At 40.1% G+C, this 23,391-nt stretch overlaps 1 protein-coding gene across 1 annotated transcript; it reads left to right on the forward strand.

The window, feature by feature from the left end:
• The first annotated feature begins 6,443 nt into the window (after window positions 1–6,443).
• LOC148872892 (mediator of RNA polymerase II transcription subunit 7a-like) lies at window positions 6,444–22,113 on the forward strand. The gene is made up of 8 exons (XM_088968115.1): window positions 6,444–6,640; window positions 6,778–6,872; window positions 9,974–10,043; window positions 18,289–18,443; window positions 18,977–19,046; window positions 20,849–21,015; window positions 21,098–21,171; window positions 21,666–22,113. Exons 1-7 carry the CDS (start codon window positions 6,577–6,579, stop codon window positions 21,143–21,145), a joined length of 669 nt encoding a protein of 222 aa, XP_088824241.1. The 5' UTR covers window positions 6,444–6,576; the 3' UTR covers window positions 21,146–21,171; window positions 21,666–22,113.
• The last annotated feature ends 1,278 nt before the right edge of the window (window positions 22,114–23,391 follow it).

Genomic DNA, 23,391 nt, shown 5'->3' on the forward strand with positions numbered 1-23,391 from the left:
GGGGTGAGAATTGAGATATGAGAAATATTATTAAGGGGTTTGAGCATACAATTCGCACCAGAGTGTTATAGACTTCACTATCCTTCAATTAAGGGGTTTGAGCATACAATCCGCACCAGAGTGTTATAGCCACCAAAAAACATCATGCTAATAAGACCCATGAAGCTTGTTTTGGACGATTTTCGGGAAGCTCCAAATGAAGTTTTTTATCTTTATTTGTCAATTCGTCTTTGCACGGAAAGATACACTTTAACCAAAATAGTCTTCAAGCTATCAACATCTTAATACAAAAGCTCACTACATCTTTTGATTATTAGAACTTCAAAAAGATCATTCAAAAAAGACTTACCAAATGACCCCTAAATTAAGAGTTATTATTCACGAGGAGACACCTGATTCAAAGTGACACTTTTGAATATTTTGGGGATGTTTGGAACCGTGGTCGTTTTTCAAAAAAAAAAAAGGTGCCACGTCGAATCCACATAGGTGTTTCAACAAATGCCCATGTTGCTCATTGTTTGGTTCAGCCGATTATAAAAAAAAACGGGTTTGCCTTGAAAATCGGGGGACCACTGATGCATCCATGAACCGTTGCCCCCAATGGTTAACTAAGCTGATGAAAATAGCATCCTATGTGGCGCTTATGTGTAATCCAAGTTGGCATCAATGGGAATGTTTCGATGCTTCTCAGTCCACCAAAACAATAACCCAACAAATGGTAGGGTTAGACAGGCCTCTTCCTTCTTCTTGCCACCGAACATCCCAGAGCATCTGTAACTTCTACTCGCTGAAAGTATCTTTGTCATTGTCGTCGCTGAAAGAGGTTGGTCGTCGCCTAAGGAATTTAGTTGTTGCCGGAAGAGGTTTGTCTCTATACTTTTTTTTTCCCTTGTGTAAGTTTGTTTTTCTCTGTAAAAACGTTTTCTTTTCCTTCTCTGTAAACCATATGAGATAGAACCATGAAGCTTGCTTTCCTTCTCATTTTGATAGAACCATGAGATATAACCATGTGTATTATTTTATTTTTCTTTTCTTTCTTGACTTATACATTATGGACTGCTGGCTACTTGAGGTTAACAATTTGTTTTTCTTGCATCTCTGTTCTCAGGGAATTATACAACGAACTTGTTTCAAGTTTTATTGGCCATTAGACTTATAGATACTTGATGTAACCGTTTTCGGCCACGTACCAATGTTTTGTGATGTAAAATTTTTTGGTTAAGTACCTCGTCATTTGACCCGGTGGTGGCATGCCTTAGTGATGAGCTACTTGGTGGTGAACTGCCTACTAGTGAACCGCTTGGTGGAGAACTGCCTAGGGGCGAACTGCCTGGTGGTGAACTACCCTGTGGCGAACTGCCTGGTGGTGAGCTCCTTGGTGGTGAATTGCCGGGTGGCGAACTGCTTGGTGGTGAGCTCCCTTGTGGCGAACTGCCTGGTGGCGAACTACCTGGTGGTGACCTGCCCGATGGCAAACTGCCTGGTGGCGAGCTGCTCAGTGGCGAACTGCCTAGCGGAGAGCTACCTGGTGGCGAACTCCCTACTAGGCGGCCGGTGACTTAAAGAATAGTGGAGCTCCCTGGTGCGGTGCAATCCGACTGCCCTCAGCATGAGGTGGTCTTCTTTCCTTTGTAGGCAGTGGGAGCTGAGGGACATGCGAGAACTCCATCTTTTCCTCCTCTTTGTAGGCGGCGAGAGCTGAGGGACCTGCGAGAACTGAATTAGAGGTCCTGGTGGTATTTTCCTGATGGGGGCTCTCCTACGCTTAAGTTAGCACTCTGATTGTAGAGAGCTCTGAAGATAATATGAGAGAGTTAGAGAGCATGGGCTACTTCCCTTTTTCCATCCCCTTCCCCTTTAGGGGGTGAGGTCTTTATATACCAGAGTCCTCGTGGGTTCGATGGGTGAAAAGCCTCCAAACGGTAAGACTCATCACATCCTGTCAGAACCGGGGTACGATGGTGAACTCCTCGAGGTCGTCAGGGTGGTGCTTGTGTCAGGCGGCCAGGTCAGCGCCTGGGCTGGGTTGTCAGGGTGACGCCTTCGTCGTCGATGGGTCGGTGTCTGGGCCAGGTCGTCAGGTTGGCACCTGTGTCAGCCGGCGGGTCAATGTCTAGGCCAGGTCTTCAGACAATAGATCTTCCTGCGATACGCCAAACTACTCCTGTACCGAACTTCTCTACAAGTGGCGAGCTGCCTATAGCGAGCTGTCTGGGGGCGAACTGCCTGGGGGCGAACTGCCTGGGGGTGAACTCCCTGTGGCGAGCTGCCCCATGGCGATCTCTGCCGAACTGTTTGTGGCGAGCTCTGCCGAGCTGCCTGGCTCTTTGGCGAGCTTCCTGGTGAGCTACCGAGCTCGTGGGGTATGTATGCCACCGAGTTTATCGGTGGACGTCTTATGGGCGGCTTGGCCGGATCATGTGCTAGGCTGGTCCAGGTCGGCTAGGTCGTGCAGGCCACGCGCCAGGCCGCGCAGACCGCACGCAGGTCGCGCAGGCCATGCGTCAGGCCGACCAGACTGGTGCTCGGGTGGGTCACCAACTTCGTAAGTTTGTTGGTTGGGTGTTTACCTAGTTGTCACGAGGTGCCACGTGTCATAATTCTACTGGAGGGCCAAATCTGCCCTCATCAATAGCCCCCTCTCGAGCTGATAGTAACTCAGCGAAAGGAGTAGATTTCTTTTGGTCCGTAAGTCGATGAGCTAGTAAGTGCTGATCCAATTACTAGTGTGGCTCGTAGGCTTTGGGAGCAACTCGTAGTCTACTCTTCTTTGACTTTTGCCCGTGTCGGAGAGGCGATTGGGTCTTAAGTAGTAATGTGGCACGTAGGCTTTGGGAGTGGCCAGTGGTCTACTCTTTTCTAACTGTGCCCGTGCCAGAGAGGCGACCGGGTCTTAAGTAGTTATGTGGCCCGTAGGCTTTGGGAGTGACTAGTGGTATACTCTTTTCTGACTTTGCCCATGCCGGAGAGGCGACCGGGTCTTAAGTAGTAATGTGGCCCGTAGACTTTGAGAGTGACTAGTGGTCTACTCTTTTCTGACTTTGCCCGTGCCGGAGAGGCGACCGGGTCTTAAGTAGTAATGTGGCCCATAAGCATGGCTTGTGAGGTGTCGAGCTATGATGTTGTTGCATCAGCTTCGTAATGCCGGTCACCTACTCCTACAAGAAGCTAGTAGGAGCTCGACCTTCAGGGGTAGCACTACTAACTTTAGGTTGCCAGCTCACATGGGAGCCTTGGAAGGCTCGACCGGTAAGGGCGCCTATGTAGTCAGTTGGCCGCCAACTCCCGCGAAAGCCACAAAGAGCTCATCTTTGTAGGGGGGGGACCTTGCGGAGAGGACTGATGTGGCATTATCTGAATTGAAAGTAAGGTTGGTAGAGATATTTAGTCCGTTAGCTCCCTGCATAGTCTTTGAGTTCATAAAAAATGTAAACTATAAAGCGATAGATTCAATTTCTAAAAAGTGAGGACTTAGCTTTGGTAAGATGAGAACTTAGCTTTTGTAGGATGAGAACTTAGCTTTTTGTAGCGTGTTCCCACAGACGGCGCCAATTGATGTAACCGTTTTCGACCACGTACCAATGTTTTGTGATGTAAATTTTTTTGGCTAAGTACCTCGTCATTTGACCCGGTGGTGGCATGCCTTAGTGATGAGCTACTTGGTGGTGAACTGCCTACTGGTGAACTGCTTAGTGGAGAACTGCCTAGGGGCGAACTGCCTGGTGGTGAACTACCCTGTGGCGAACTGTCTGGTGGCGAACCGCCTGGTGGCGAGCTCCCTGGTGGCGAGCTCCCTTGTGGCGAACTGCCTGGTGGCGAACTGCTTGGTGGCGAGCTCCCTTGTGGTGAACTGCCTGGTGGCTAGCTCCCTGGTGGCGAACTGCCTGGTGGCGAATTGCCCCGTGGTGAACTATCTGATGGCGAGTTGCTCGATGGTGAACTACCTAGGGAAGAGCTACCTGGTGGCGAACTCCCTACTAGGCAGCCGGTGACTTAGAAAATAGTGGAGCTCCCTGGTGCGGCGAAATCCGACTGCCCTCAGCATGAGGCGGTCTTCTTTCCTTTGTAGGCAGTGGGAGCTGAGGGACCTGCGAGAACTCCATTTTTTCCTCCTCTTTGTAGGCGGCGGGAGTTGAGGGACCTACGAGAACTGAATCAGAGGTCCCAGGTGTATTTTCCCGGCGGGGGCTCTCCAACGCTTAAGTTAGCACTCTGATTGTAGAGAGCTCTGAAGATAATATGAGAGAGCTAGAGAGCAGGGGTTACTTCCCTTTTTCCATCTCCCTCCCCTTTGGGGGGGTGAGGTCTTTATATACCGGAGTCCTCACGGGTTAGGTGGGTGAAAAGCCTCCAAACGGTAAGACTCGTCACATCCTGTCAGAACCGCGGTACAGTGGTGAACTCCTCGAGGTCGTCAGGCTGGCGCTTGTGTCAGGCGGCCAGATCGGTGCCTGGGTCGGGTTGTCAGGGCGACGCCTACGTCAGTCGGTAGGTCGGTGTCTGGGCCAGGTCGTCAGGTTGGCGCCTGTGTCAGTCGGTGGGTCAGTGTCTAGGCCAGGTCGTCAGACAGGAGATCTTCCGGCGATACGCCAAACTACTCCTATACCGAACTTCTCTACAAGTGGCGAGCTGCCTATAGCGAGCTGTCTGGGGGCGAGCTCCCTGTGGCGAGCTGCCTATGGCGATCTCTGCCGAACTGTTTATGGCGAGCTATCGAGCTCGTGGGGTATGTATGCCGCCGAGTTTATCGGTGGGCGTCTTATGGGCGGCTTGGCCGGATCATGTGCTAGGCTGGTCCAGGTCGGCCAGGTCGTGCAGGCCGCGTGCCAGGCCACGCGTGCCATGCGCGGGCCGCGCAAGTCATGCGTCAGGGCGGCCAGACTGGTGCCCGGGTGGGTCACCAACTTCGTAAGTTTGTTGGCTGGGTGTTTACCTAGTTGTCACGAGGTGCCACGTGTCACAATTCTACTCGAGAGCCAAATCTGCCCTCATTAATACTAATCATCAAAACATAATCTTAGATAAACAAAGTAATCTCTAGTCTGTCATAACCTATAATAGGCTCAACGAGATTATTAACATCATTGGTTCTTCTTTTGTTTTATCAGTTAAGTGAATCTGTCATTGGTTAAATGTTTTTTATCCAAGAAGAAAGTGATTGGATATATTTTTTCAATTTGTATTTGAAAATCGTATTGTAGCGATGAAAGGGGATTGTGTTGCTTTCAAGTGCACTTGTATCTAGTTAGTTGATTTCAGTCTCTGTCCCTATTCTTGTATGAATTATCTTGTTTCTGTAGTTTCTGTAGTAACTAGCAAACATTAAAAATGAAGTAACATGAAAGAACCAAAATAAACTAGGAGAATAAGCAACCCAAATAATAGAATAAAAAACAAAAAACAAAATAAAAGAAAAAACACATAATTGATTAGTCAACCAATCAACCAAATTGGGCATTCTTTTACCAAAGAATTTGATTAATTCTTTGTTCCCATGAACAACATGTTCAACCTGATCCAACCCAACAAAGTTGTGGCTTGGAAGTCTGAACATGGTAAAGGTTTCCATACACATTTGTGTATCTTGTGATGAATCCCATGTGTTTTGATATCGAGGAAGCTTCCATCTCTTTAATGTGTTAGTTCATCCATGATGGACCACTTGAATCTCGACGTATGTGATTTAATGATATGCCTAGTTGTTGTTGTGATACTCTAGCTCGTTAATCGGATCAATTAGTGGTGAAATCTGTTGTGTTTATGTGAATTCTGCTCCCATAATGAGTATCTGCTAGCTCTTCATGCAAATAAATATGAAGAACCCAGATAGGACAGGGGACTGGAGGGCTCTTGATTGTGTTGCAATTGGGTTTATGTGAAATCTGTTCCCATTATGAGTCTTTGTTAGCTCTGCTCTGCTTCATGCAAAGAAAAATGGAAGAACCCAGAGATGCCTCCCATTAGGCCATATATTATAAAACAATCATCCAATTTAATCTGGACCATTTGATAAGCATCGTTATATAATTTAGTATGATATTAGCATGTATCATCTTACAGGGGAATGTGTGAACATACATGAAAGATAGTAGACGGTGATGAAAATCACCTTACCAAACAGCATAGTATTGCTCACTACCTACATGGCAGAAACACTATCAAACAAAAATAAAGGCGTTTTTCAACAAAAAAATGGGTATTGGAAGTATGGGCGTTTTTTCTTGTAAATCGGTTCTAGAAAACGCCCATGCTTCCAAACATCATGTTGATTATTGTGGCAACCACTTGTGAGAAGCCCTCTTTGAATCAAACCCCTCAAAATAGAAAACATAATTATTATGAGAGTATATCTAATAATCTAACAACATGAAGTAACAACTTTTAATTCCTTTTAAAATTCATCCTTGCCGGGGTAGGAGCTTTTAAGAGGAAATAAAAATCAAGCTATTATTGTTATTTGTTCCCTTAATTCATGGAGAAACATTTTTGTATCCCTATATTGCTAAAGCTGAACAAATTACAAAACCAAACACCTTGGATCATAGTTGTCAAGGCGACGCTAGGCGGCAAATTTTCATGGTCTCCTCGCCCAAACGCCCCGGGTTTTACGTACTAGGCGCCCGCCCAAAGACTTACGCGGGTGCGTATTTATATATATAATAAAACTATTTTTTTGTTTAATAATTGTTTTGAAATTTTATTGATTGTTGTATTGTTTTAAAATACAATCTTCGAATCATCTAGTATTAAGACAAGTTACATAAAGACTCTGTGAAGGGTTTTCTTTCGATTGTAGAGGGAGGATAACTGAACACCAGTTCAAGCTCGAGCCCCAGCCCAACTCCATCGCACCTCACCTCCGACAGCGGTTGGTAAGTTTTTTTCTTCAGTTTTCTTCTTCTTCTTCTTCTTCTTCTTCTTCAACATTTTCTCCTTTTTTTTTTTTTTTGACAATACAGTCCGCACTCCGCAGGCCAGGCGCCAAACCTCTTCTTCTTCAAATTTCAGTTGAAAAAACTAGGGTTCCGCCAAACCTCTTCTTCTTCTTCTTCTTCTTCTTCCATTCTGCCCCATGAGGCCATGAGTCCAACTGTCCAAGTGCCCAACAGTCGTCCACCCCTTGAGTCCTTGAGTCCATTCTTTTGTTTTTTATTTTATTTTTGAAATGTTTTATTTTAATTGTATCATTGTATGCTGATTGCTGAACTGAAAATCTGATATATGTTTGAAATGCTTTACTTTGAAAATCTAAAATGGCTGACTATATGGCTGATTTTTTATCAGTCTTGTTTTTTATTTTTGTTATTTTGGCTGATTAGGTCCTTTAGGAAGTATAGAAATCTATAAATTAATATATTTATAGATTCCATCGCCTAGGCGCCTAGGCACCTGAGCGCCCCATGGTTGCCTAGCCTCGCCTTCGCCTTGAAAACTATGCCTTGGATCAATAATAATGTCAATGTTTTAAAGTTGACATCCTAAAGCATGGTGGTCTTCTGGTTCAAACTTCATGAACTACCAAATGGGTACGCTCAAATCACTTATTTTCCCCTTCTTTTCCACAAGGTTTTACACGGTTTTGGGTTTTATATAAGCATATAAAACAATCGAACACAAATGGGGATTGAACACATACCTCTTGTGGTTGGAAGTTGGAAGAATAGAGATGTTGTTTTAGTCGGTTGTTGTCTGCACAAGGATTAGAGAGTTTTGATTTAGTAGAAGAAGAACCAAAAATAGGGGAAAAGAAAGAAAACGAACAAATGAAAAATAGAAGAATAATGTATAAAAAAAGAAATAATCACATTACTTTGAATGGGGGCTTTTTGCTCATGATATTTTATAGGGTAAAATTATAGATAGGTATCCTATACTTTGAGAGTAGTGACAAATGGGTATCCTTAACTTTCAATTGCAACACTTGAGTACCCTTAATTCTCAAAAAATACACACTTGGGTCCATCCATTAGTATATTCTGTTAGTTAAACATTACATAATACCAAAAATACCCTTCTCATGTATGTTTGAGATCAATTTCAAGTAACTGAATGTCTCCCCACAATGTTGTTCTCATATGGACAACAAATAACAAATTCAAATTTTTTGACAATTGACATTCTCTAGTAATGATTTTATTCCAAAGAATGATCTCAAAAAATACAAAAGAAGGATATTTTTGATATTATGTAATGTTTAATTGGTAAAATACTAATGGATGGACCCAAGTGTCTATTTTTGAAAGTTAAGGGTACTCAAGTGTTGCAATTAAAAATTCAGGATACCTATGTGTCACTACCCCAAAAGTAGATGGTGTTAATATGTAATTTACCTTATTGTATAATGAGCGAAATGATATGAAAACCCATGTTCGCATGTGTAACATGGGCACATGTGCTCGTAAATTTAAGGGAGCTCGCTGCGAGAATTGTTAATATGAGAGATTCACTTATTAGAATGCAGAACTTTTCCGGATTTAATGGGTACTACGGTTGTATGATCCATTTCTTTCTATTGATTTGTATGCTATATGTTGATCTTCTTCCCCACTACATTGATACTTTTCTCGGGTTTTGATTCTTTGCTTTTATCTTCTTGAGTTATAGATTTTTTGTCTCTGAAGAGGGATTAGGGTTTTGATAACGCCCAACTTTCCAGTTCAGCCACTCACCTCTGACCATCGGCTACCTCTCCATTCTCCCTTTAGCAACAGTCCAAACTACCATCAAAAGACAGTGAGTTGGCTTTGTTTTTTTTTTTTTATCTCATTTTTTGTTGAATCATCGCTGCATTCTCCATGCTGTTATCTTTGTATTTCGGCATATAACCACGAGCTACTGTTATTTTCATCAGCAACCTCTTCATTTAGGCTTTTAAAACCTTGGTTAAAAGAAATAAAATGTGCAGTTATTAGTATGTTCAGTATCAATGGAAAATTGGAGACTACACAGAAACCAGAAGTTTTATGAATTATGTTATATCATGATAAATAGATTCTAGCAGACTTGTTGCACAGATTGCTTGTAATTTTGGGTGTACAAGTGATTAAGTTGGAACCTATTTCTTGGTTTGTGAATTAGGTTTGGGGAGAGGCTTGAGAGACTTTGAAAGACTGGGGGCTTTAGAACTAATCAAATCCCTTGATAGCGTCTTCCTTGACCCTACTTCTTATTGACTCTTGCATTTGGGCTCGTAACACCTCTGGAGTCTCCTCATGTTCTTCCTTTTTAATTGCAATTACCAGCTCCCCCATTGTACAGGCTTTCCATTTAACTCTATTTGGAAGGAACCAATCCCACCAAGGATTAGGGCCTTCTATAGGAAGTTGTTTCATTTGAAAATTAACATGTGCGAGAATCTTCAAAAGAGAAGACCCAAATATTGCGTTTCTCCATGTATGTGCTTTCTTTGCAATGCAAGTGGGAAATATATTTATTTGGGAGTAGTTTCTTTCTCTCTTCGGTTGCAGATGATCTTCTCCAACTGATGCAGTCTTTTTTTTTTTTTTTTTTTTTTCAGTATCTATTATCCACCTTCTAAAGAAAAGAGGAACAAATATGTGGAGATGCACTAGGGTGGCTATATTATTGTCAATTTGTAAATTGGAAAGAAAGAAACTCAAGAACATTTAAGGAGAAATCACTGCCAAAAAAGGAGAGCTTTATTGAGAACATTTCCATAAAGTCGGTGCATTGGATAAGAACTCTAAATATATTTGTGCTTTTCTTGATAATTATTTACTAAGGGGTTGGCAGTAGGTGGCTGACATAGTTGTCAAGGCAATGCCTAGGCGACAAGGCGCCCTTGGAGGCTTGCCTTGCCTAATCGCCAAGCAGTTTTGTATGTTGTGTTATGAAATACTCTTATGTTTTTAACTTTTTGAGATTGTAATTATAAAATAGACATTATTAAACTAAAATATTCATTTTATATGTTTATATACTAATTTCCATTTATTATTTTCTTATTTGTTAGGGTTTAATCAACATAGACATTGCCAACTACTGTGTTGAACTCTCAAAGACTTCAAAATCTGAACCAATAAGTAAGGAAGAACCTAAGATTTTGTCTAATCAACACATTTTTTTCTTCCACCTTTTCTTTTTATCTTTTCCTATAACAAAAATAGGGGTTTAGCCCCAATAATTTTTGAATTTTCTTCTATTTCCTCTATTTCTTCTCATGAAAATGTTCATATGTTGATTTTCTATACTTTGACATGAAGTTTATACCTTTCTTATGGAAATTATGGATAATTATTAAGGAAATATGGTTATGGAACCTAGGGAGCTACCATAGGATTTATGTTTTTTACTTAAAAATATACATCGCCTAGGCGACTAGGCACCCCTTATTGCCTAGCCTCGCCTTGGTGCCTTGAAAATTATGGTGGCTCATTCATCATCTCCTAGAACAAATGTCCTATTGGAGTATAAAACTCCACCAATCAATCAACTAAGTTAAATTTTGACGAATGCGGCTTAGGAAATCTAGGCAAATCAGGGACAGGGAGAGTTTTCTATGAATGTTGACGAATGCAGCTTAGTGGAGTCATCAGCAAACCAATGTGCAAGTGGGAGGAACAATATGTTTTTGGGAAGGGTAACTTAATGATGTAAAGAAAAGGGCCTGGCTAACTTAGCAAGACTAACTTGTTTGTTTATCTTCTGCTTATATCTTTACCACATAATAAAAGTTGATACAGTTAACAATAAAAAAATGATATTAGCAGAACAAAAATAAACTAGGTTATGCGATATAGTTCAACACAACTACACTATGCTGACCGTTTCCATAAAGTGAGTTTTTTTATGGCAGCACCAGTGTACAAATTAGTATATGTATATGTGCATTTTCATTTGTAAAAGCTGGAGGATGTTTGAGGTAGAGAAAATTGTCTATTCAGATGCATCCTTTCTTGTAATTTCTGGAACCTGGGATTATTTCTGCTTGATTCCTTATTTTGTCTTGCTGTTCTTATTCGTTTCTTGGTTCATATATCAAGCAAAGGTAGGGGTGCAACTTGCGTGGGCTTGGGTTGGTCTTTTATCAAAATTGAATGGGCCCAGCCCAATGGCCTGAGCCTGAAGCAGTGTAAAATGTTAGTTCAGGCCAACCCAAGTTGCACTCCTAAGCAGAGGAAACTGCTGCAGGCAAAGGGTCCACGTTTTTACCACATAACTGTCTCCTCAATTCAAAGTTCCACCTATTGTGAAGCAAATTCTCTTGCTGTTGGAACCAAGTTTGCTGAGGTTTAGCAACCCATACAAAAAAAGTTTAGGTACAAATAAAAGAAAAAGAACACCTTTTTTTTTTACAACAAAACATAGCTGAAAGTCATCAAGCCCTGGTATTTCCAGCTTCAGAGTTGTATAATGTATATGTAGCCTGTTGAATTTCTTTAGTAAATCTTTGTTCCACTCCTGAGAGTTGGATGACTATATTTAAAGTAATTAGGACCAAAAATTTATGTTGAAGGTAGCAATTAAACTTTAAACTCTAAGAGTAGTAATTACCCTAAGAGTAGCACACTGGGTAAAAACTCTGACATTATTCAAGGACTTTAAGTTGGAGGGTTTTTTCAGGAATTGGGGGGCCATAGCTGTCATGGAGGGGATTTATGAAGCTGAATTTTAACGACAGCAGTATGGGTAACCTGGGGACCTCAGGCATTGGAGGGGTAATCAGGGATGAGAATGGTGCTATTTGGGCCTTGTTTTCTGCCCAATTGAGCAGGAGGACATAATAAAAACATAATTTCTAGCAGCGGTTTTTGGAGTAGAAAGAGCAAAAGAAATGGGCATTAATAGGCTGATTGTTGAAGGAGATTCTAAGATTGTAGTAAATGGCTGAGGAAAGGTGCAGGGGTGATTTGGCAACTCAAAAATGAAATTCAGGTGGTTCAAATGGCTCTCAAAGGATTTGTATATCCAAATCAGATGGATTAGGAGATCTGCGAATAGCTTGGTTGACAGCTTAGCTAAGAAAGGAGTTCAAAGAAACAATATGTACTAGGCACATTTGTAATTTTTGGGGGGCTAGTCCTATTTTGGACCGTTCTTTCACAACGCCTTGTTGTAATCTGCTCTTTATTCTTCTAATCAATAAAATTTCTTCTTTGTGTTGCTGATAAAAAAATTGAACTTTCAGCTCCACCAAATTTCCACAAGAAGCGTCTTATCATTTTTTTTCATAAGTTTGTATCATTATTATTTTAGCAAATAGTTGAATTATACAGACCCCATCTATATTGTTCTACATTAATTTGCAAGAAAAATTGACATTTAAAACTCTTGAATGTAGATATCAAACATAATACAGTTAATGAAAGTTTCTTGTATTGATGCGATATTTAGATTAACGAGGACTGATTTTTGCTCCAATGGAAACTGCAAATTCATTTAGTATCTGTTTTTGAAAAAGGAGTTAGAGAGCTTAACCTCTTGGATGGATTGCCTCCACATGAGTTTTGTGTGTTAAGCTTCATTTTTCTTAAATTAGAAGTAGAAGTTGATACCCAAGAACAATTACAGTTAATAAGTTGGCTCTATATTAGAATGCCATGATACATTGATTTTTTCTCATGAAACAACTTCTATATGTTTTTGTTGTTCCATGCCTATATGAGCACTGGTGGTTGAGGATGACAGCTCAAGTGATTATTGTTCCATATCTTCTAATAAACATACTTTAACTTATTTATCAAAAAATAAATAAAAAAACAAACATATTTTAACTTTGTTGAAGATTAATCAGTTTTATGATGTTTTTTATGAGTAGATGTTTTATGTTAGTTGTTAGATAGGAGGTGGGGATCACAGTAGTTATGTGAGTCCAAAATTTATTATGTTTTTGTGTCTTATATATGCTATTTTATGTCTTGCCGCCCTATAAGGGCATAGTTGTCTTTGTACTGTTCTATTATTTTTCGTATAAATAATAAGTGAAGGGGGCGGCCAGATTATTGCTCTCTTTTCTTTCAACTTCTCTTCTTCTCCTTTTCTCTTCTTTCTCTCTTCAAGAAACTACTTTTCTTTCATATTTTTTTAATTCAGTAGATTTCTACTTGGTATCAGAGCCTCGGCTAGGGTTTCTTGAAGCATTCTCATTCAGCCCTAGATCAGCCAACTGCGTGAAGTAGTAAAGGGATGATCGATCTGCTATAGATTGCCTAGTTCTTGGATTTTTTGGTGGGATCTAGTCATCAGGAAGGTGATCTATTGTTCAGCATCAAAATTAGGAAGAATTGGAGTACGGGGAAGAGTTCCAGAAAAGTTGGACTCTCTATTTTTTATCTGACCTTTGGCGCCCAGGTATTGCTAGTTTTCTTTTGATTTTCTAAAGACGGCGGTTTGGTTTCTGGAATTTTCTGAGCCTCCCAGAGTGATCGGTTCACTCGTTTCTTTGTTGGGAGGCGTAGGGAGGAGAGAGATTTCTCTCCAGCTAGGGTTTTCTTCTTTCAGAAGGGTTGGTTTGTGTGTTTGGTATTAAATTATTTTTTGAAGGTCTCTAATCTATTTTTTTTTCTTATTGTTGAACTGTTTGAAGTAAGATGGAGGGTTGGAATATTGAGATGAAATTTACCGGTACTGTGGGATTGGGTGTTGGAGGTAGTAGTGATATTTTTGGGTCAGGGATCCTTACTACAATAAAACTTGATGGTACAAATTATTTGGAGTGGGCACAATCATCTAAGATGACTATTGGTGCATGTGGAAAATTAAGGTATCTCACTAGGGAGGAGAAGAAACTTGATACAGGTGCTTCCTGATGGGTGCAGGAGAATTACATGGTAATGTCCTGGCTGTGTAATTCTATGTTACTTCATATTGCAAAAAATTTCCTATGGGCTAATACTGCTGAGGAGATTTGGGATAGAGTGATTGAAACCTACTCTCAGAAGCAAAATGAAGCTTGAGCCTATTAGTTAAGAAATCAAGTGATAAGTATGAAACAAGGAGAAAAACCTCTTGCTGTGTATTTCTCCATGCTGAAAACCCTATGGCAGGAAATAGATCACTTAGAAATTATGGTATGGGAAAGTGTAAATGATGCAACAACTTAACACAGACTGGTAGAGAGGGATAGGGTTTTTGAGTTCTTAGCAGGGCTGAACCTTGAATTTGGCATTGCTAAGCAGCATATTCTTTTTAGGGAGGGTGTGACACTCTCTCAGGCCTATGCCTTTGCCTCTGGAGAGGAAAATAGGAGGAATGTAATGCTGAGACAGCTTGGGATTGACCTGTCAGCTATGGTTGGTACAACAAAACCTAAGCCAAATGGAGACAGGGGGAGTAGTGAGACTAAAAGGGATGATACGAAGGACTTGGTGTGTGATTATTGTAAGAAGCCTAAGCATACCAGGGACACTTGTCGGAAGCTTCATCCAAATCTTATGCCTGCTCGGATAAGAAACAAGAAAGGAAATGTAAATGTAGCCACTACACGAGACTCTTTAGCCCCTCTTTCCCAAACTGATTGGGAATCCATTACAGTAGCAGCAATGAGAACAGAATTGGAGAAGTTTGGACAACTTATGAGTAAGAAAGATTCACCTAGCTCTAGCCTTCTAGATGGACAACATAATGCAGGAGCCAACTACACCACTTCCTTTGCACATATAGGTAGTTCATATGCAACTGCAAATCTTGCATCCACTTCAGGTAAGGAGGGACCTCACTGGATTATAGACTCAGGAGCATCTGAGCACATGGCTAATGCCCCTACCCTTTTCAGTTCCTATCAGTTGTGTTTTGGTAGAGACAGAGTCTCTATAGCAGATGGTTCACATATTTCCATTGCTGGGAAATGGACAGTTAGAGTGATCAATGATATAACTCTGTTTTCTGTTTTATATGTCCCTAGATTTCATACCAATTTACTATCTGTTAGTTCTTTGACAAAGAATTTGAATTGTTCCGTGACTTTTCTTCTTGGTAATTGTGTTTTGGAGGATTTGGAGTCAAAGAAGATGATTGGGAGTGGTTGTATGGTGAATGGAGTTTACCTTTTGGATGAGATTTCGAGACATCAGGGCCATCATGTTAGCAACAACAATAGTAGTGGGTCAGAGTCAGTGAATCAGATTATGCTCTGGCACAATTGCTTGGGACAACTTTCTTTTAGTTCTTTGAAATGTCTTTTCCCAAAGTTGTTCGAGTCTGTTCAGTTATCTACTTTGGAGTTGTTTATGGATGATTATACACGATATTCTTGGATATGTTTAATGAGATCACATGATGAGGTTCTTAACTTGGTACGACAGTTTCACCAGATGGTTCTCACACAATTTGGAGTGAGAACTAAGGTTTTTAGATCAGATAATGCCAGAGAGTACTTTGAGAAGGACCTGACCACGTATCTCCTAGAACATGGGGTAATTCAACAGAGCAGTTGTGTATATACACCACAACGGAATGGAGTTGCTGAGAGAAAAAACAGACACATTGTGGAGGTGGTAAGGAGTCTTATGGTGTGTGCTTCAGTTCCTGTATAGTTTTGGGGAGATGTAGTACTTACAACCGTGCATTTGATTAACTATGTTCCTTCACGGGCTTTGGGGTTTAAGGTGCCATTTAGCCTGTTTTTTTCAGATGGGGAGATATTTCATATACCTCTGAGGGTTTTTGGGTGTGTTTCATATACCTCTGAGGGGTATTGTTGTTATGATCCAGTGTTGAGGAGCAAATTTGTCACAATGGATGTTACTTTCTTTGAATCCACCTTCTTCTTCTCGAGTGGTTTTCCTCAGGGGGAGAGTTTTGGGGAGGAGAACTCACAATCTGTTCATCTTCCTATTTTTTTGGTGCCTTCATCAGTTCATCCAACACCTTCATCAGTTCAGCTAACACATGCACCTCCAGTTTCATTACTCGAGCCACTACGGGCAACCTCACAGAAATATCAGTGTCGACAGATGATGGTTGACTCCAAACATCCTCAACCCACACCATTATCTATCACTCCTTCTGAAACTCCAGATTCGGTAGATACAGTTCTAGGTATTCCTCTTGAGCCAGAGCTTGCTATGTTTTCTGATGATAATGTTCTTGTCCCTAACACCATTGTTGCAGCTGATCCCACTGACCTTAATTTTCCCATTGCACTTCATAAGGGGAAGAGAAAGTGTACAACCCATTGCATTTCACACCATCTTTCCTATAGTGCCTTATCACCCTCATATTGTGCCTTTCTTTCTTCCTTGGGTTCTTTGTCTATACCCAGGAATGTTACTGAGGCTCTCTTCAAACCTGAGTGGAAAATAGCCATGTAAGATGAGATGGATGCTTTGGTTAAAAACCAAACTTGGGAAATAGTTGATCTCCCCCCAGACAAGGAGATAGTTGGATGTAGATCGGTATTCGCAGTGAAGTATAGGGCTGATGGCAAGATAGAGAGATACAAGGCAAGGTTGGTATTAAAAGGGTATACACAGACCTATGGTGTTGATTATCTGGAAACCTTTGCACCAGTAGCTAAGATGAGTTTAGTTCATATCCTTTTATCTCTAGCAGTCACCTATTCATGGCCTTTGTTCTAGTTTGATGTAAAAAATGTCTTCTTCAATGGTGATTTACAGGAGGAGGTATATATGGACATTCTAGCAGGCTTTTATGAGAATGTTGATAAGGGAAAGGTGTGCAGACTCAGAAAATCTCTGTATGGATTGAAACAGTCACCTAGGGCTTGGTTTGACAGGTTCAGAGGGGCACTCATTTGTTTTGGATACACACAGACACAACTTGATCGCACTCTCTTTGTGAAGAGGAGAGATGCTCTGGTGTCAATTCTGATTGTGTATGTGGATGATATAGTGGTGATAGGAAATGATTTGGAGGAGATTGATAATCTCAAAAAATCATTGCAATAAGAATTTGAGATCAAAGATCTTGGTGAGCTCAAATACTTCTTGGGGATTGAAGTTGCAAGATCCAAGCATGGGATCTTCCTTTCACAAAGGAAGTATGTACTTGACCTATCGCGGGAGACTGGCAAGCTGGGGACCAAACCAACAGACACTCCTATTGATCCAAATCATAGAATTAATGGTGTGGATGGTGAGTTGGTAAAGGATGCAAGGAGATATCAAAGAATGGTGGGCCGACTAATGTATTTGTGTATGACATGACCAGATATTTCTCATGTTGTCAGTGTTGTGAGTCAGTACATGCATGCACATCGGGTTTAGCACTGGGAAGCTATTGAGAGGATACTTGCATATTTGAAGCACCCTAGCAGAGGCATTCTTTTCTCAAATCATGAGAATCTGAGGCTATAGTCTTATATGGATGTAGATTGGGCAGGATGCTTAGATGACAGGAGGTCTACATCAGGAGTGTGTACCTTTGTAGGTGGAAACTTGATCTCCTGGAAGAGTAAGAAGCAAGCGGTTGTGGCAAGGTCAAGTGCAGAGGCTGAGTAGATCCATGGCTCATGGTGTCTCAGAACTTCTTTGGGTTAGATCTCTCTTGAGTGAGATTGGGGTGAAAGCAGAGGAACCTATGATGTTATACTGTGACAATCAGGCTGCAATCAATATTGTCCACAATCCAATTCAGCATGATAGGACAAAACACATTGAAGTTGATAGACACTTTATAAGAGAAAGGGTAACAATTGGAGAAGTCTGTTTGCCTTATGTCTCTTCAGAGTTGCAGTTGGCTGATGTTCTTATTAAAGGGGTGGCAAAGAACAAGTTTGAACATGATCTATGCAAGTTGGGAATGTGTGACATTTACTCCCAACTTGAGGGGGAGTGTTGAAGATTAATCAGTCTTATGATGTATTTTATGAGTAGATGTTTTATGTTAGTACTTATGTGAGTCCAAATTTTATTATATTTTTGTGTCTTATATATGCTGTTTTATGTCTTGCCGCCCTATAAGGGCATAGTTGTTTTTGTACTACTCTATTATTTTTAGTATAAATAATAAGTGAAGGAGGCGGCCAGATTATTGCTCTCTTTTCTTTCAACTTCTCTTATTCTCCTTCTCTCTTCAAGAAACAACTTTTCTTTCATATTTTTTAATTCGGCAGATTTCTACTAACTTCATATAAACATATAGTAATATTATGGTTTTGGTTCTAATTGGATCAGATTGAACCAGGGTGAATCCCCTCCTTTAAGTTTCAAACCCAGCTAAATGGGATTTGATTTTGGATTCAGTTCAGACAACCAGTCATGCCTACTTTTGGCAGTCCTAATCATGAAATTATCTGGATTTTCAAAGGAAAAGAGAACAAATTTTGGTATTTAACAACTCTTTTTTCTTCCTAAAAACTCGAAACAGGGAAGTACGAAGTAATGGCAGCAACATCAGCGACATACCCACCACCACCACCATACTACAGGCTCTACAAGGATTACCTCCAAAACCCTAAATCGGCTCCTGTGCCTCCCCCTCCAATTAAAGGCACCTACATGCTCTATGGTGGCGCCTACACGGTCTGTTCTCTGTTTTTCTTCTTAAACTTTGTTATCATATTTTTATTGTTTACTTTCTTCTTGGGTCTCTCTCATTTCATTGTAAAGATTAGGGTTTATTTAGATGTAAATATGTGGGTTCTGTTTACTTAATGCTGTTACTGAGCTTTAGTTTTGATTTTTTTGTTATTTTTCTTTAATTTTAATTTTATATGAATACCTTGCATTTCATTTTGAAATTCTATGTTATTTAGATGTGCATTGATGTATTGGTTAATTATTTCTTGTTTTTGAACTCCTTGTGCATGCTTACTCCGCTAAGCTCTGTCTTTTAGAAAATTCTAATAATTCCATAAATTTAGAGGCATTTTGTATTTGAACTTTCACTGATATACTGAGTGACTCAGATTTGGTAGGTTTCTTTTGATGTTAACTTCTTTCCTTGTTGGATCAGATTTGCAAGTTATCTTTGTGTAAATTGCATTTGTATCTTTGTGTGCTATATATACTTCATTTGCTTCAGATTGTTTGGACTTGTTGCATTGCCACCATAGGCTGATGATGTACTTCCTAGCTTGGAAGAGCAAGGAATTCATCAACTTTATCCAAAAGGGCCCAATATCGGTACATTTCAGTTCATTTCTTCTTATTTGTAATACTATTTGAAGACAGATTGGCTTAATTTCTTTTTCTTTCCCAGATTTGTTCCATCTAAATAAAAACTATGTTTGTGGCTGGCGGAATGTAGAGTCTGAACAATTTAGGCCATCCTAAAAAAATATGTATCAGTATATATGGTTTTTATGGGAAACAGTAACTTTCACTAAGCTTTAAGGAAACTTAGTACAACTGTCAACCTTCATAGGCAAGGTGATCTTCAACATAAAAACAGTTTACAAACATGCCCAGAAAAGGTTTTCCCTACTAATTCCCTTTGCTAAGGTACCGGCCATTGCATTGGCTGACCTCCTAGTCCATTTAAAATGCACTTCAAGCTCCGTTGTTAGGTGCATAATTTCCCCTATAGGTTGTCTAAGAGACCAAGTGCCCAAACTGTTTGTTTGCATCCAACCTACTACCAATTTCAAATCTCCTTCCACCTCCAATTGTTAAAAACCTAGTTGTTTAGCCAATTTGAGCCCTTATAGGAGTGCCAAAACTTTTACTCTAAGAGAGTCCCCCAAACCTACCGGGCCAGAAAACAGGGCCAGGACTCTTCCTTCCCCATCTCTAAATACGCCCCCAATTCCAGAGGGGCCAGGATTACCTGTAGAGCTGACGTCAAAATTCAACTTCACACCAAAAAGTAAAGGAGGGTACCAATCCTCTTTAAGAGTTATAGAACAGGAAGAGCTCGCTACTGTCCTCCAACCTCTAACCATATCATCTACGGAGGTCTTTGAACAGGTCCAACGATTTCAGCCAATGTATAGCCTTGATGGTGATCCCTTTTATGAGTTCATGTGCTGTTTTTTATTGTCCTTGGAAAACTCTGTTATTTCTCTCTTCCCACACTGCCCAAATGATTGCTGCCCTTGTTGTTCTCCCCATCACCCTTCCTCTTTCATTGGTTGTTAGAAAAAAGTTAGATTCAAAAAGATCCGCCATGCTTGTAAGAGGATTCCACCTGCACCCAAAGAGAGAGGAGAACCAATCCTAAATAAGAGTAACAAGAGGACAGGGGATTAGTAGATGATTTACTGTCTCACCACTCTTCAAGCACAGGGTTACAAACTTGGGGATAAGCACCAATTTGGTCTTTTTCTTCGAAGCATGTCTTAAGTGTTAATTTTTAGGAGAACCACTTCCCAACAAAAAGGCCTTCACCTTTGGAGGTACAGAGCACACCTCACTTCTTTTACAGGAAAAAAGGAAACCAAGTTGCAACAAATCATTGAAAAATGAAAAGCAAGAAAAACAACTTGAGGAGACTTCTGATCAAATTCTACTATCAAGACAAGATTGGTCCAAAAACACCGAGTTTAGAAGAGAAAAAAGTTCATCTATAAGCCCTCCTTTTGAATCCCTCAACCCTCTCCTGCAGATAGATGCTTTCAGTCTAACTTTGTTCTTCACATCTAACACATGGCCATAACAGGAGTTTTTTGTTATCATTAATTATGTATTTTTCCAGTATTTATCAATGTGAACAAACAAAACAATAAATAAATATGGACAAGCAAATCCAAGTTTCACTTGCTTTGAACTTGAGCATGTTGTGTGCTGTGCATGAAAGCTTCCTGGGGCATTTTTTATTGTGTTGGTGTCACCTAGAAAAGAAGAGGGAAAATAAAGGAAATTTGTTATTATTGGCATTTCTTTTATTTAATAACTTGGACATGGTTGATCACTTGTAACCGTCTTCAATAATGAAATTCAAACAGTGCTTGTTAATTGTTATGTGACTAACTTCTCTTTTTTCCCAGACTTCAAGAAAGAACTAAGATCACTGAACAGAGAATTGCAGCTACATATTTTGGAGCTTGCAGATGTTCTTGTTGAGAGGCCATCTCAATATGCAAGGAGAGTGGAGGACATATCTCTTATATTTAAAAACTTACACCACCTTCTTAATTCATTGCGTCCTCACCAGGTAGAAATTTTCCCTTTAATTGTTTAACAATTTTTTTTTTTTAATTCTACTTCTTTCAATTTGCCTTTTGTTTTCTTCACAGGCCAGGGCAACGCTGATTCACATACTAGAACTACAGATACAACGTTGAAAACAAGCAGTGGAAGACATCAGAAGGTATCTTGATTCAATGTTTTGTTGGAAATATCAAGTCCTTCCAACCACAGATATAATAATCTCAATACTGGCCTTGTCCATGAGCTTATAGCATTTAGCAACCAATGTAGACATCCTTCTTGGTTACTTTCTTATCACCCCATCCTGCTGAGGTTGACTTTTGCCTTTTAGTTCACTGGACAGCTAACAAAATTGATGACTTAGATGAGAAGTACATGTATGGATGCTATTGCATCTAAATATATTTTGAAAAAAAAAATACTCTGCGTATTGGGGTTGTTATTTTGTATATTTGTATGCCTTTTTGGAGGGGTGGAGGATGGGGATGGGGATGATAGGAGAGTCCCTCTATCCTAAATCCTAATAGACCCCCTCCCCACTAGTGCTAGAATTGCCTTTGTTGCTTTATTATTGAGTGTGTGCAACGCAAGCACCTATAATTATGTTTTGTCATTTATGAGTAATAACCTTTGATTGTTCTTTTGCTTCTTTAGAAGAAGAGAAGAAGCTCAGAGGCTGCTTAAGGAGTCACTTGGGACCTTGGATGGCCACTAGAACAAATCAGTATATATGAGGCTGTGCTTTCAAGAGATCTTGTGGGTTTGACATGAGCAGATTTCTTACGCCTACCAATGGGACCTCAGATTTCTCTCATTTCTATCCGTTGCAGCATCTCCGGATATGCCTCATGCTTGAAACTTCTTGGTATATAGGAGAGACTTAGCCAACCAATGTAATAAATCTATAGGAAAGAATAACAAAAATGGGCCATTTGCCATATTTGTTGGAAGGCCATATACTGTGGACATCCCATGCAATTTGAATGGACAGGTATCCTGTATGTGGCAGCTGAACCAGCAGCATTCATGTTGCATTTTGTTAACCCCATAGGCTGCATTGCAGTTTGAACTTTGAAGATGACATTTTCTTGTTATTTGCCAATTATCACATTACGAAAGAGGAAAAAACTGCAGAATCTTCTGCTAGAGGCCCTATCAGCCAATTTAAGGGAGAGTTCCAAGAACCTGAAACTCCATCCTTTCCTTTTGAAGCAAGAATATGAGCGGACTTGTTAGCAGTCCTGTTAATCCAGATGAACCTGCGATTCAAACCTGCTATGTTATAATAATCTGATAATAGAGGCCAAGCCTCTGGAGGGCTTTCAAAAGATCTCTGATTTAGGATAGATGCTATAGTCCTGGAGTCACAGTAAATCAACAGGTTTGAGAAACCTCTGCCGGTGGCCCACATACTATTCACCGATAGCTACTAGTTCAGCATATATAGCAGATTTTGCTTTAGGGGCCACAGTTTGCAGTTAAAAGAGAACCAAAATCAATCTTGTGCTATAAAACCAAAACCACTTGAACCATCCTTTGAGAATCCACCATCTGTAAAAGCTGTACAAAACGGACCCAAAAAATTCTGAGAATGGTAATTTCCACATCCTTTGTAGAACCTCTAAATACCAGTGTTGATATTGGTAGGGACACATTATTGTTGGGGATTGTAGTGTTTGGCTTTCCGACAGCGGTAATGATCGGGAATCCTTAGCAAATCCAAGTTCTTGCCTGGACTTAAAAAAGTGTTTTAGCCAAACCTGCGCTTAGCACCTTTGCTAAGGACTCTAGTCCCGGGTTCCATCCCTGAAGTTGAATACTAAGCATTTGTAGTATTATCAAATATCAAATAAAAAAAAGGCAGAATGCTAAGAATATGTAATATTTTATGGGATCATTTACTAGAACACCTCCTATGGTTTCATGGATTTACTTAAACCTATTTTATAGTTTTCATTTTACTAAAACTTTTCCAGAGTATTAAAATAAAAAGCAAATAGTAACGTGATCACCTAAACTAAATGGAAAATGTTCAAAGGCATGGACCCATGATTGTTTATTTCAAAAGTATCTTTAACATTTCTTTATTCAAAAAACAAAATTGACCAAATGGAGTCAAATTGAATGACTACTTCTGGCAACTAGGGGTTAAAGTGGTATTTTTATTTTATTTTGATTAAATTTATTAAAATGGACATTCCGGTCAAAACTGTTATTTTCCACTGTTATATAATAGAAGGTCGATTAAATAAATATGTTGCAAATTATAGGCAATGTTTTATAAAGTGAAAACTATAAGGTAGGTTTAAGTAAATCCATGAAACTATAGGGGGTGTTTTGTAAAGGACCCTGTTTTATGCTATATGATGTATAATATATG

The sequence above is a fragment of the Nelumbo lutea genome, chromosome 2 (assembly GCF_056320005.1).
Source record: "Nelumbo lutea isolate HS-2025 chromosome 2, American lotus-T2T, whole genome shotgun sequence".
NCBI lineage: Eukaryota > Viridiplantae > Streptophyta > Magnoliopsida > Proteales > Nelumbonaceae > Nelumbo > Nelumbo lutea.

Coding starts and splice junctions, on each gene's coding strand:
- LOC148872892 (XM_088968115.1), top strand. CDS start 6,577: ATGGTCTCCTCGCCCAAACGCCCCGGGTTTTACGTACTAGGCGCCCGC. Junction 6,873..9,973: donor CTCACCTCCGACAGCGGTTG/GTAAGTTTTTTT, acceptor CTTATTTGTTAG/GGTTTAATCAACATAGACAT. Junction 19,047..20,848: donor TCCAAAAGGGCCCAATATCG/GTACATTTCAGT, acceptor CTTTTTTCCCAG/ACTTCAAGAAAGAACTAAGA.